The 13,181-nt window shown below is 37.8% G+C and overlaps 1 protein-coding gene across 3 annotated transcripts; it reads right to left on the bottom strand.

Annotated features, from left to right (window-relative positions):
* Positions 1 to 125: 125 nt before the first annotated feature.
* Positions 126 to 12,611, bottom strand: DBT (dihydrolipoamide branched chain transacylase E2). 3 transcript variants are annotated; one of them, XM_041127752.1, is made up of 13 exons: positions 12,490 to 12,558; positions 12,141 to 12,369; positions 8,999 to 9,063; positions 7,891 to 8,014; positions 7,643 to 7,718; positions 6,589 to 6,770; positions 6,091 to 6,218; positions 5,062 to 5,305; positions 4,111 to 4,277; positions 3,010 to 3,087; positions 1,902 to 2,093; positions 1,666 to 1,737; positions 126 to 769 (listed from the first exon to the last, which is right to left on the bottom strand). In XM_041127752.1, the coding sequence occupies exons 1-13, from the start codon at positions 12,538 to 12,540 to the stop codon at positions 602 to 604; spliced, it is 1,776 nt and encodes a 591-aa protein (XP_040983686.1). In that variant the 5' UTR covers positions 12,541 to 12,558; the 3' UTR covers positions 126 to 601. The 3 variants fall into 3 exon arrangements, with proteins under 3 accessions (XP_040983686.1, XP_029888060.1, XP_029888061.1); XM_030032200.2 differs by lacking the exons at positions 12,141 to 12,369; positions 12,490 to 12,558 and adding an exon at positions 9,744 to 12,111; XM_030032201.1 differs by lacking the exons at positions 8,999 to 9,063; positions 12,141 to 12,369 and having other exon boundaries at positions 12,490 to 12,611.
* Positions 12,612 to 13,181: the final 570 nt, after the last annotated feature.

Raw genomic sequence — 13,181 nt, 5'->3', positions numbered from 1 at the left:
AACACAGCCTCTTCATTTATAATTTTATAAAGAGTAACCTGTGCAAGTAATTGCCAGGAAAAAGTGGACTAGCAAAAGACTTGAGAGGTTCACTCAGTTAAATAACAAAAAGCTCTCTGGACATCTTACAGCAGAAGCATAAAAGGCATTTTATTTGTATATGATTTTTGCATAACTTCTTTTGGGAATTTGGATATTATTTGTTAAAATAAATTTACGTGTCCAACAAGAAAGAACTATGAGTATTTCCCTTCAAAACAGGTTAATCAGGTTATAAATACTGCAGATGTAGATCAGTGTCATTCAGTCACACCAGCCTCACAGTCGTATGCATTATAAAAGGCAAAATAAAGACATTCCATCACCATATTCAGAAGTCGCACCATGACCTATTAAGTTTGACAGCTGTAGAAGAAATTACAGCACTACTAATTAAAAGAAGTAACAACTAATTGATAGACTGATATCAGCTGCTGAGATCTTTTAACCACATAAAATTATATTATGTGAGTAGCAAAGGACATGTGCTAGGAAGGCCAGCTTTTATAATTATTTAGTCCAGTCCACAAAGTTTAAAGGCATATTCTAGCCATGGTTTCCTTTATTTAAGGTCTAGCAGCATCGAAGCAGGGTTCTCCAAGTAAGATTTCCACAAGTTAGAAAACCGGGCCATTGTAGCTCCATCAATGATGCGGTGATCAGCTGACCAACTCACATTCATTATCTGTGCTTTAAATACTTCACCTTTTCCATTAAACCGAGGAAGAACCTAAAAATCAGAGGAAGGAAAAAAAAAAAGAAATGTTAAATACTTTCATTAACAAATCTGTCTATTTTTATTGTTAATTTGTTAATCTAAATTTAAACATTTTGCTAAATTGGACAGCAGCAGTGCCATTCAAAAAACAAAGACCTTCCCATTACTGTTTGTGCTGTGGATTAGAATATATTGCAAACCTACATAATGAACAGTCATATCCTGTTTCCACCATCATGGAAATACTGAAGTAGTGAAAACCTTTCTTGACTCAAAAATTTCTTTCTAAATAAGTTTATTGCACTGTTAGTGCTCAACGTAACAGCTTCCTTAAAGCATCCCCTAAACAACAGGCTCATAGGGAGAACATAGAGAAAATATTTTAAATTAAGACTAATTTCATTTCCAGCATTGATCTCAAATGTCTATATTATAGAATTAAAGCCTGAAATTCAGAGAATATGAAACTGCCTTCACCATACAGAGTTCTGCACAGATTCAGCTATCTGGCTCATGAAATTAAACTTCGTTATCAGAATACTTTCTTAGTCTCAAGTTTTCTCCTTGATGGTAGCAAAAATGCTATCACCATGTTGCAAAACTTGTAAAAATATATTTGTTTCTTAATAACTAGAAGGCTAAACATATATGTGAGTGAAATATAACAAGATTCTAGAAAACAAATCTGAACCTTTGGCATAAGAAACTTCTATTTAAACATTTGGTGTCTCTGCACAGTCATCTAAAAACATCACAAAACTTTTCAATCACAAGCTATGCAGTTTCTGTAACAAAACCGAAATGTTTATAGAAGAAAACCAAAACAAAGGGACACTCCACGTTTCATTTTCATTACAGATGACCTCAGTTAGCTAAACACTCGCATCACTGAGATAAAGTTAATATACCTGTATCTTTCCAAGTGCTCCAATAGCTACTTCAGGAGGTAGTATCACTGGTTTGGTGTAAGTGCCACCAATCTAGAAAAGAAAAAGCTGGGGTTATTAGTTAACAATTTTTTTTAAAAGCAAATTGCCTCTTGCATTAATTGCTACAGGTTTTGTTCATTGCATATTAAACTTTACTAAGTTATTCATTTCAGAAGCAGTTTTCAGTTCTAAGTTCTCATTTTTCCTGTACTTACTGTGCCAATATTTGAAAGGGTGAATGTTCCCCCAGTGAGGTCATTTGTTCCCAGCTGGCCTGCAGAGCCCAAGGACTGTAGGCGATTTAATTCGGAAGCAATCTCAAACACACTCAAGACCTGAACATTTTTCACATTTGGAACAATTAAACCTTGCTCTGTGTCCATAGCAACTCCAATGTTGTGCGAAGCCTGCAACAAGTTTCATTAACGCGACATTAACATAAGCAGTTAACATAAAATGTATTTTACATAAAAAAGCATTTGAATAATGTCTTCTTTATATATCTTTTTAACCTAGAAAGTGCTGTCTGTAGTAAGCAACTCCTCTATACAACTTTAAGGGGAAAAGGGGATGTAAATTTTTAAATATTACCTTTCCACATCTGCAAAGTGCAAACTGATTTCAGCAATTTCACATCCAGGAAATACAAAATCCTGGAATCAATTTCACACTATAAATATTTCAGTTTAGGATGATTATATGGGTAACAAAGCATGACTAGCAGATTTTAAAGAGAATACTAAAATTAAAAAAAAAAAAAAAAAAGGAAATTGAGTTGCCTTTCATTTGCTAGAATGAATATATAAGGATTCATCTGAGAGATACTGATAAAACAGCACAAAAAGAGTTTGTACTGCAAGGAGCATGTACACATCACTTAAGAAAATAGACACTTGCTGCCCAGAAGTACCAATCCAGCACCTTGTATGAAAATTAAATAGTTTTTATCAAAACTGAGTTTAAAATATTACTTTAATAGGTAAGGGTTGAGCGTTGGAACAGTGGAACCACTGTGCCATTACTAAGAAATTACTGTATTAGATTTTTAAATGCTTGGCCCATCTTCAGGTGAAAGATAGGGAGTCACTATATTAATATGCATTTTTGAGGCAAGCCTGAATAACAAAGTGACTCTCATTAAACAAACTACTGAAATAAGATCATTAATAAATCAAATCCAAACTTAGAATCTGGACATATAAATCATTTTCCAGCATGACACCATAATTTAGGTTCTTACAATTAGCTCAGACATTCTGAAAAGCCCTTGTTAGCTATTAGTTTAGGTTTTCTGCTTACAACTTTTATCAGTAGTTTACAAACCTTATATGTGATGTTTTGACAGCTTTCATCCAAAGAAGCATTAAGAATGGGATACTGCAATAATCCCAGAGAGGCTGCCTGTTAAATATAAAAGAAGAAAAAAGAAGATAGATTTTTATATTTTATAACTAGAGAGCAGCAAGGAAAGGAAGGAATGGTGGGAGACAATTTAGATTAATAACAATATGGATTTCCTCAATGCAATCAAATTTGGCTTAAACTCTCCTAAACTTGTCTGTTGATACTCTGTCATTAATAAGATAGCAGAAGAAAAAGACGACTTACAAAACCCAAATATTTATCAGACATATAAGAAGTGATAAACCCTTTCCCAAGTATCATTGAAGTTGAATCTGCATTTGTTGTTTCTGTTCCACAATTCAGATCAAATATCCAAAGACCAAAGGTATGACATTCAGCAGCAATGTCATTCTCAGCTCTCCACTTAGATGACAATTATTTCAAGGAAGTAATATTCATTCACCCTAAAGAGAGTGAGCAGAATGAGTGCTTACTTAGCACTCTAATTGAAATAGCATTACCAGAAGTTTCAGACTAAGCTATGCATTCAATGCATAGCTTAGGCAGTGCATCAGCCTTCACTGATGCCCACAGCTGGAAATGGAACCATGGCAACCAAATGAGTGCAAGTGTCTGGTCTTTTGAACAACAGAAGAGAGAGACTGATTCACCTAAGGGATTCATTACCAACAAAAATATAACAACAACAATAACAAAATAATGATCCATTTCACGTGAGGCTCATTTTAATGGAGCTCATAAAAAATACTGACAGTTTCCAAAATTTGTTTTGTATAATCCAAACACCTAGTGATGCTTACCCCCATAATGAATAATGCTTTATCTGCTCTATCCTTCTCCATTCATATTTAACAAATTTTCCATGATATTATATAACCCTAACTACAATTCCAACAGTAAATTGGTAAGTGGTTCAATAAACAAGAAAAGTTGAGACATTTCTTATGACCTGTAATTATTCAGATGATAGAGAGGTGCTCCAAACTTACAACAATCATTTATCAGATTTTGGCAAAATCTGCATAAGTACTCCATGCAGTGCTCTGCTGCACATCTCACCTTTATAAAGAAAGGCATAAAGGAAAGCTTAACTCCACGAATTTGTGCTAGAGGTTTCAGCTCTTCTCGCAACTGAACAAGCTGAGTCAAATCAATCTCATCACAATAACCGAAGTGGGGTATCTTCAAGGCTGCACTCATAGTCTTCACCATTGCCTTGTGAAAACCTGGAAAATATTCACTGACTTCTTAAACGAACAAAACTTGCTTCTGGAAGCTATAATGAAATTTCAATTATTTGTTTCGATTAAACAAATGATACAACTTAAAAAAACCAAAACAAAACCCAACCACAACAAAAAAAGGACAGGGTAGAGCTCACTTTAAGATCAACAGTTATTCAGCATTACAACTCAACTTTTATGATTGTAATATTTCAGATTATATTACTGCGTATCTCTCCTATGTATGTATGTATTTGAACTCATAATACAGTAACCTGCACTGCTCTTTCCAGCCTCTCCAAATAAACATTGCCTGAAAGGCAAGCAAAAACCTTTTATTTCCTCTTTTAATGTGATTTTTCTTACCTTAGTGTCTTTTGTCGCACTCTTCTCCAGAACAAGTGTGAATGCTGAAGTACACTATTATTAAGCACTGATAAACCCTTAAAGTCGCTGCACTTTGCCACTAATTGCATAATGATTCATACTGTGACAAATTCACGTTTCAGAATTCCTACCTGTTTCAGCATACATTTGAAGAAACACAGACTAAAAATGAGCAAGTGCAACTTGCAAGCCAACTCCATCCAACCAAAACATGAACAATTATTTCACAGAATAATAATTTCATGCAACACCTTCTTACAGAGCATGTTTTCCTATTCCTCACTTGCATGACAATAACATGAAACACACTCCCATCAAAAGGAATCAACTGTTCACTGAGTAACATTTACTGGTAGTCTACTGTGAACACGGTCTCAAGATTTTATATTTCATGATTTACCTGTTACAGGTTCAGTTTTATCTTTTCCTGAAAACACAATGGGTCTGGAAACAGGTACAGGAATTTTGCGTGCTTTGTCCTTTGGAGCAGCTGGCAGAGTCTCTGATTTTGGCAAAGGTGGGATAATTTCAGCCTTCGGTGATGGAGGTAAAATAGCTCCTGTTTGTTTGGCTAAGTAATTGAGTATGTCTTCTTTAAGGATTCTGTTATCTTTCCCTGTTCCAACAACTTCACTCAATTTAATCTGAAATGTATGTAACAAGCTATGACACTTCCGTTTTACAACAATATAAAAATATCCTATGTTGTGAGCTACGGTTAAAAATTATTCCAGTTACTGATCTAACACACCTACAGTTTTCCTTCCCTTTCTATGATTTATTTGGTACTCAACATTGTTCAAATAATCCAGAAGGCCCACTAGGTGTCTAACTGCATACTTTAAGGAGGAACTATGAATACTACTTACCTCTTAATTACCTCACAGGATCAATAGCAAAATATTAATTTGAGGAAAGTTATTTGTCACTTAATTTTCCCTACTCACTGTTTTATTTTTCTCCTGAAAATGCACCACAAGCTTTCAGAACCAGTAGAATATTCATAGATCCACAGGAAAAAAGATTTAGAAAAGTGCTTAAAATATCACCTAGTACATCCTCTGCTCTAATACAAATCTGAAAAACATAACAAGGTAGCTAAAACTGAGATTCCATTTTTCCCTCCTCCTTCCTCTGTCCCAGGAATCTATTCTGATACTTTATTATTTTTATTCTAAAAACATTTTCTTAATCTCCAGCCTAAAATATCCTAGCTGCTTCTTAAGCCTAGTAGTTCTTTTCCTATCCTCCATAATCATCAGAAACCACAATCCTCTTCATCTTTGCAACAGTTTTTACGTATTTGAAATGTATTTGGAAACAAGTCATTTCTCACTGCACTTTCCTCTAGATCAATGTTCTCCTAGTCAGTCAAATTGCTATACAAAAGATGGATAAAATGCAGCAGGATCTGATTCAGCAAACTTACATTGTTCTCCATGGCCAGACGACGAACTGCAGGGGTTGCTAATGTTTTGTGACCTTTTATCTCTTGGTGAGTGTGCTCTTCATGAGACATAGGAGGTGTTTCAACAACATCTTCTTCTGGGGCAACACCTGCAAATGAAAAGAAAAATTTTAACTTTACTACATTATAAGCATTTGTTAAATTCCAACCTCAACCATTCTGTGATTCTGTGACAGCTGAAGTTTTTAACATTTACTTTGAGCTACTGTGAATAGGAACATAGCATGCTAAAGACTGCTGCTTAAGCTAAATTTTCAACAGGAAATGTCTGGCTTTTGAGATTTTAAGTACTAACAAAATATCATGGCTTTTTCTACTTAAATCTTCTTGACTTTATAAAAGGAAAAAAAAAAATTCAGTTTTAAGTTTTTCAGGAGGCGAAAGTAAACTCCTCTGTCACTGATGGTTTTAAGACAACAAACATAAAATATGCAATAGAAAAAAAATGGCTTACAATACCTTTTGAGGCATCAATTTCAATGTCCACTAACGGTTTTCCAACATAAGCAATTTCATCCAAATTGTAATGGAGTTTTCTAATGATGCCGTCATAACGACTAGTAATAGTAACGGAAGCTTTATCACTTTGTACTTCACAGATGCTATCAAATTGAGACACGCTATCACCTTCTTTTATATACCTAAGAGAAAAGACACAGGCTAGTATAAGACATATTAAGTGTAAAAATCTATGCTGTGTATTCTTTTGATAAGTTCAGTTACGTACAACCCCATAACATAAAAATGAATATACCTTTTGCCTGACTACTCCAGAAGCCTTTGTTGTGTGAAATGACATGATTTAGAATATCATCACACGTATATTTTTACTATTACTTTAGTAAAGCAGAGTTTTCTTGACAGATTATAAGCCATCTAAAAATAAGAATGAGCCCAGCTTAGTCTGAACCTAAGCAAGTTCTTAGTTTTAAATTGCCAGGATCAGTATATGATCAGTTTCAGAAAAGAAACTGAAAGTGGGAAACACTGTCTTCTATGCAAAGAGAAGCATTTTCATCTATTTGTACAAAGAACAAGGCATTTCAACACTGCCTTCCTTCACTGTACACTTTGATTTTGCTTAATCCATTCATCATTGGCTTTTTACAAACAATTTAAACGTTCAAATCTTTTACTAAAGTCAATAGAGAAGGGCTATAGGATAAAATTTTGTGGATTCTCCAGACTAGTCATTTGTTTCTAAAGTTCAGCCTAACTAAGTATAATAAAAGACAGACCTCCTGCACTCTGAAAACATTAATCACTGAAGGAAAGCCTATACAGGTGCAGTTAGGGCATCCCATTCCTTCCATCTTTTCCACTCCCAAATAAACCAGACTGCAAATAAACAAAATGTAAAGCTCAATATATACAAGGTTTTAAAATGTGGAAAATGAAACTTGAAAAACTTCACTAGTAACCCAGAAAACATATTCTCGGATAAATAACTGGTAATACAGCTGTTAAACTACTTGCTGATTTCTTAGTATAGTTCTAAGAAAGTAGAGCTTACCATTCTTTTACAGTCACCTCTGTAATCCCTTCTCCAATGTCAGAAAGCTTAAACTGGACAATTTGGCCACATGAAACTTAAAACAGACAATAAGGAAATACAGCATGTTTAATAGTAAATACAAGATATCAGACAGAAAAATCTGAATGCATCAAAAATAGCCTACATACCAGTCATATACAAACCGCTAGCATAACAATCATAAAATAGCAAAATAAAATAAATTATTTTATTATGAAAAAGATTACCAGCAGATGTTCTGAATAATCGCTGTTGATGACTAAACTTGAGGGCAGATTTGTCAAACACGCACACATATTTTGATTTTATAAAGCGAATGCTGCTGCACGATCTAACACGGTGAATGCAAACCTGGGGGAGAAAAGTCTCAAGTGTTAATATAATGGACTGAGGAATGTTGAGCTTATTTAATATTCCTGATGCAACAGTAATACTAAATAGTTTAATTCTAGTTTATATAAGAGAAGTTCTTATGGAAACACAATTATACTGAATACATACTGAATGTACAATAACCATAAATTAGCATAAGCTTTGCCAGGTCTTTAACTTCTTTCACTAACACAACACGTGGGGACATTGAAGCCACAACAACATAACCAATTAAACAAAAATCATGACAAGATCCGGTAAGAGATTCATACTTGCTATTGCTTCTCTAAGCAATTAGTTTAATCAGGACACACACACAAAAAGCATACATAATATCAACTACATTAGCCATCTGAAATAATTCTTATCCAGAACGGGTGCTGGAAGGGTCCCCTAGACTGCAGGAAAAATCAGCTTATTTTTCTTTGTTGGTTCTTATTCCAATCAAAGGTTGATCAGAAGTACTAATTGGAAAGGAAATTCACACCAGAGGGCACAGACAGTTGCCCTTTTATTTCTGCTAATATATAGGAGGTAATCACCTTCAAGTAAATATCATTTCACATGAACTTTAATGACATTTTTTAAGAACTGGGCATGAGATGGCTTTCTTTCATGGTTACAATTATATTTATCCAGAAATCAACTTAAAAGGTCAACAGAATTTTCTGAAAGGTTCTTCAGACAAAACCTTATACTTTAAAGCATCATGTAATCAGTCATGATTTTGGTCAAAAGCAAAGCCAGTAGCACTTGCATTGCCATAAACAGGCATTTTATCATTAATCTCAACAGAAGTTAGTTCAGACCCTTCCTTATTTAGTAAGATTTCTTAAATCTAATGTAATTCTGGTGTTATGTTGTCTTAGAGTGCTGTAAAATTAATAAAAATAACAACTTATCTGTAGATACTATCTCTAATTAATTTAGAGATTTGAAAAAAATTCAGGTGCTACAATGTACCTCAGGTAGCTCAAAACTGTACAATTTAGAAATTATCTTCTTAGAGGAGCCAGAAAACAGCACACCTGCATGGGAAAGTTCATTTTAACTTTTTTTTTTTTTTAAATCCTTTCAGTAATTACAGACCATATGAAACTTCCTGATTGCCCTTCCCACCCCCCAAGCTGTTCAACTATTTGATTTTATATTACACTTTTTAAAAGTAGATTGTTCTGAAAACTGTACAATTCTGAACTGATGATGTACACATTTTCTATATTATTTAATCTAGCATTGCAAGTTATATTTAATATCCCCTTTCTTTTAGGAATAAATATTTATACAATACAGTCTACCATAAAGGACACAACAAAGTTATATTGAATTACTTTGCAGCTGCCTGCTACTAAGGTTTTATCTACTGATCTAGAGTAAGTATTTTTCTAATTCCTATAATTAGTAAACAGAAAAACCTTTTCATTAGTCCTCCAAACAATTTTCCCTATTAAAAAAATCAGGTAAAACGGTACTTTTAAGCTATGACAAATCTTATTTTATGAACACATTTAAAATTCTCATTCAATTACAAAACTGGTATATAATGTACATCTTCACAAGCCTATTTTCTCCGATTTTTAATTCTGTTTTTATTCCCACTTGAATCCATGGTTACATTTTTTTGTCCAACAAGATCTTTTTGTCCCAAACTTAGAATAAAACTCTTTTCTCTTTATATGACCCTACATGGAAAACATTCAATATTTACCTGCGAAGATGATCACAAGGAGCACATCAAATCTCTGAACTATTTCTAAATGTGAAGTTTCATAACGCTTTCCATGTGTTTTTAACATTTGGTAACCAATGCAGGTAGTGAATTAGTAATATCACTGCCAAAAAAACAGACTGGTTTTGTTACAGGAGAGTTTCAATGCTGCTTCAAATTATATTTGTAGGAATAATTCAGAACTACTGCATTTTTAAAAAATGGAGTCTTTTTGGCTTGCAGTTTTGCACATTCTCTACTAAAAAGTTGGTGTGCTAGTACGTTAAAGCAGTAATACAGTACCCAATCTCTTCATAGAGCAGTGTTTCTTTCTAACAAGGGGAAAAATTAAAATCCGTGAAATAAAGAGGCTGTGCTTACTAATTTTAGTATTTAGTCACTGTAATACCATTTTCTGTGTAATGCCAAATAAGGAAGTAACAAAAGCATATGAAAGACAAAATTAGTTCTAATATCCATAGCATACCCTTCTACGTATCTTGATGTCTGTTAAAAAAAAATAAAAAACCAACAAGCACAGTACTAGCAGTTATGTTTATGTCACCCCTATTGTGCTATATGACAATTTAAAGGCAATAATGCCACAGTAAGATAACATCTGTCCTATTCAAGTCTTCAAAGTGTGAAGTTACTGTTGTGAGAAGAAACTGAGGGCCCGCTCCAGTCTCTCACTGAGGATGCATCAGCCACTGATAACCTGGTTGACTAAGAGTTGTTTCAAGCAAGACAACATCGGAGCTGTATGCTATCTGGGGGAGAACTGCCTTGCCCCTGTTTAGTTCAGTTTTGGTTGTTTCCTTAAAAAGAAGCCAACTGGGGTTTCCTAAATCACCACTGATCCTAAAAATCTACTGCTGGCCTCAGAACAAAATGTTTTCATGCAGCCTGCAGGCAACTGTTTACCTGATGAAGTAACACTGAATTTCAAAGTCAAATTGAATAGCTTGTGCTCAAAGGCAATGATTTCTCATTAAAGGATACTCCTCTATAGAACTCGTTTGACTTGCTGTCACATTGAGTGATTTTAATGAACATTTACTTACATTGGATTTGTTTTGCATACATATTCTATATCTCCAAGTATATAGTTGCCTATATACTAAACCAATGTCCTTGGTAGCATATTTCAGTCAGACATTATTTCTCGCCTAAATAACTGGCACCATGTCCTCGTGTCTAGGTAACGGTTATCTCCCTACTACTTAACACAAAGACCCCTAGGCTCATTTCTTCTTCACAACTTACAGCCCCCATGGACAACCACCATTAGTTTGTCCTTCTTCCTCTCACTGGCGAAAGTGTTTGCAAAAGCATTGAGAATATTAAAATAAAGCCCTTTAATATTATAATACCCATATTATTTCATGGATCTTATCACTGTTTCACAGTGCAAAATTCAAAATGTGCTTGCAGGAAACACACACTATAAACAGCCAATTCTACAGTTCAGCATGCACATAGATAAAATGAGCATTTTCATCTTATCAGAATCTCCCTCTGAATTTAAGAGTAGATGGTTTAGTTAGAAAGAAAACTAAAAAGAAGCTGCTATTTTCAATATTCTTAAGCAGTAAAATTACTTATATGTAGCCTAAAACTAGATAATTACAAAAGTATCACTGAAAAAAATCTTCACTACTATGCTTTCAAAATACAATATGGATTATTATTAACAGCAAAAATAATAACAGAAACTAAAACCAATCCTTAACTTTGTTTTCACTTGGATTATCTTACAAAAAGATGTTTCTTTTCCTGACATTCCACAACACAGCAGTGACATAATTGGAAACCAACACTCTTCACTACAGCAGTAAGACTATAATACAAAAAGGCAGAAGAAAGCATTAAGTAAGCCTTCATGATGGTATATGTTTATAAGATTGTAAGTGTCCTAAAAGACAACCAAGTAGATTCACTTTTTGAAGTACGGTAAGGTATCTCAACTACTTAATTTACAAATATCAAGGCTCCTGGGATTCAAAGAAATACATTTCCCCTTTCCGTATGCGTAACTACACCGCCTCTGTGCAGATACGGTATGCAAAAGGGGCTGACGCGGAGTAGCGGTGACGGCAGTGTAACGTGTAAGCAATGCAATGAATCAGCTGACTAAGAAGTAACAGAAGAGAAGGTTGTCAGCGGCCTATTACAGGAGGCACACGTTTCTTTCACAGGCAACGTGGGCAGCGGGAAAACATTCAGGGGGCAGCAGCGTGGGGCGGAGGAAGGCTGTTTTGGGGGTCCCTGGGGAGCGAGGACACCCTGACCCCCAGAGAACAGCGGGCGGGCTCCGCCGGCACCGCGGCAGCACGGGGCGTGCGAGGCCGGGCACTGCCAGCTGGCTGGCTGGCTGGCTGCGGGGCACACGGTAACCTGTGACGCCGCACCGTGGGGGCAGCGGCGGGTCGCTCTGGGGCGCTGCCTGCGCGGAGGCGCGGCTGAGGCGGCCGGGCAGGCTTGAGGGGAGGCGGGGAGGGTAGCTCGGGCACCGCCCGCAGGCGCGGAGGAGGCGGCGGCCGGGAGGGCTGAGGGGAGGCGGCAAGTCCGCGAGCGTGTCATGTCTGCTCCGAGGGTCTGCCGCGCGGTCCTCCCTCGCTCCCAGCTGGAAGGAATCAACAGGGCTTCAGGATGCCGCCGCCGAGGCGGAGACGCCGCGCGTTGCCCACCCCCTCACCGGCTAACTGGGAGCGCCACCACCCGCAGGGTCCCCTGCTCCCCTTACCAGGCGCCCCGCGGCTCGGCAGCTGCTCCTCGCAGCGGTCACGGCCGCCATCTTACTCCGGGAAGAGGCAGCCCCCACGCCCCGCACACCTCCCACCGACCAGCCAACCGGAGGGCAGCCACGCCAACCGCAGCCAACCAGGCGGCGGGCGGCCACCCTGGGCACGGGCCAGGGAGGCCGGCGGCGGCGGGGGCCGGGAGCGCGGGGCGGCGGCGAGGGGCAGCGGTCTGGTCCTGCCCGCCGCCGGGGGAGCCCAGGCGGCCCCTCGGAGCTGTCACACGCCCACGGGAAGTAACGGGAGGGTGTCACTTGTCCCGAGCGCCTCACTGGAGTTTCCGTAGCAAAGCCGCTGGCGGTGGTGGAGGGAGTGCGGCTTTCCCTTGGCCGAAGTGGCGTGAAGGGCAGCGCGAACGGCCCGGCATTTCCCGGTACACCTGTAGTAAAGTGTGACTGCCAGACCAACACCCGTATGTCTCTCTGTGCTTATTTTAGCGATCTCGCTTCTGGGGTAAACTACTCGCTTGTAACCGTGACGGCAGGAGTCGCGGGCGGCGCGGGGCAGAGCTGTGCCCGCGGGGCTGCCGTCCCAGCCGCCGCTCGGTCGCGCCTTGCGGAGTGCCGCGCTTGCCACCGCTCCGGCCTAGCCTGGCCCTTGGCCGTAGCCTCGGGACAGAGGAATGGCGTTGCCTCCT

The sequence above is a fragment of the Aquila chrysaetos genome, chromosome 12, assembly GCF_900496995.4.
Source record: "Aquila chrysaetos chrysaetos chromosome 12, bAquChr1.4, whole genome shotgun sequence".
Taxonomy (NCBI): domain Eukaryota; kingdom Metazoa; phylum Chordata; class Aves; order Accipitriformes; family Accipitridae; genus Aquila; species Aquila chrysaetos.
Note: the sequence above shows the minus strand (reverse complement) of the source record. Positions and strands in the feature narration are given on the sequence as shown.

What these genes read in the sequence shown, in the direction of transcription:
- DBT (XM_041127752.1), bottom strand. Translation starts at nt 12,540, where the DNA reads ATGGCGGCCGTGACCGCTGCGAGGAGCAGCTGCCGAGCCGCGGGGCGC. An exon ending in ATTATTCAGAACATCTGCTG is followed by an intron (nt 7,719 to 7,890) that starts GTAATCTTTTTC and finishes GTCTGTTTTAAG; the next exon opens with TTTCATGTGGCCAAATTGTC. An exon ending in GAGGTGACTGTAAAAGAATG is followed by an intron (nt 6,771 to 7,642) that starts GTAAGCTCTACT and finishes CTTTTCTCTTAG; the next exon opens with GTATATAAAAGAAGGTGATA.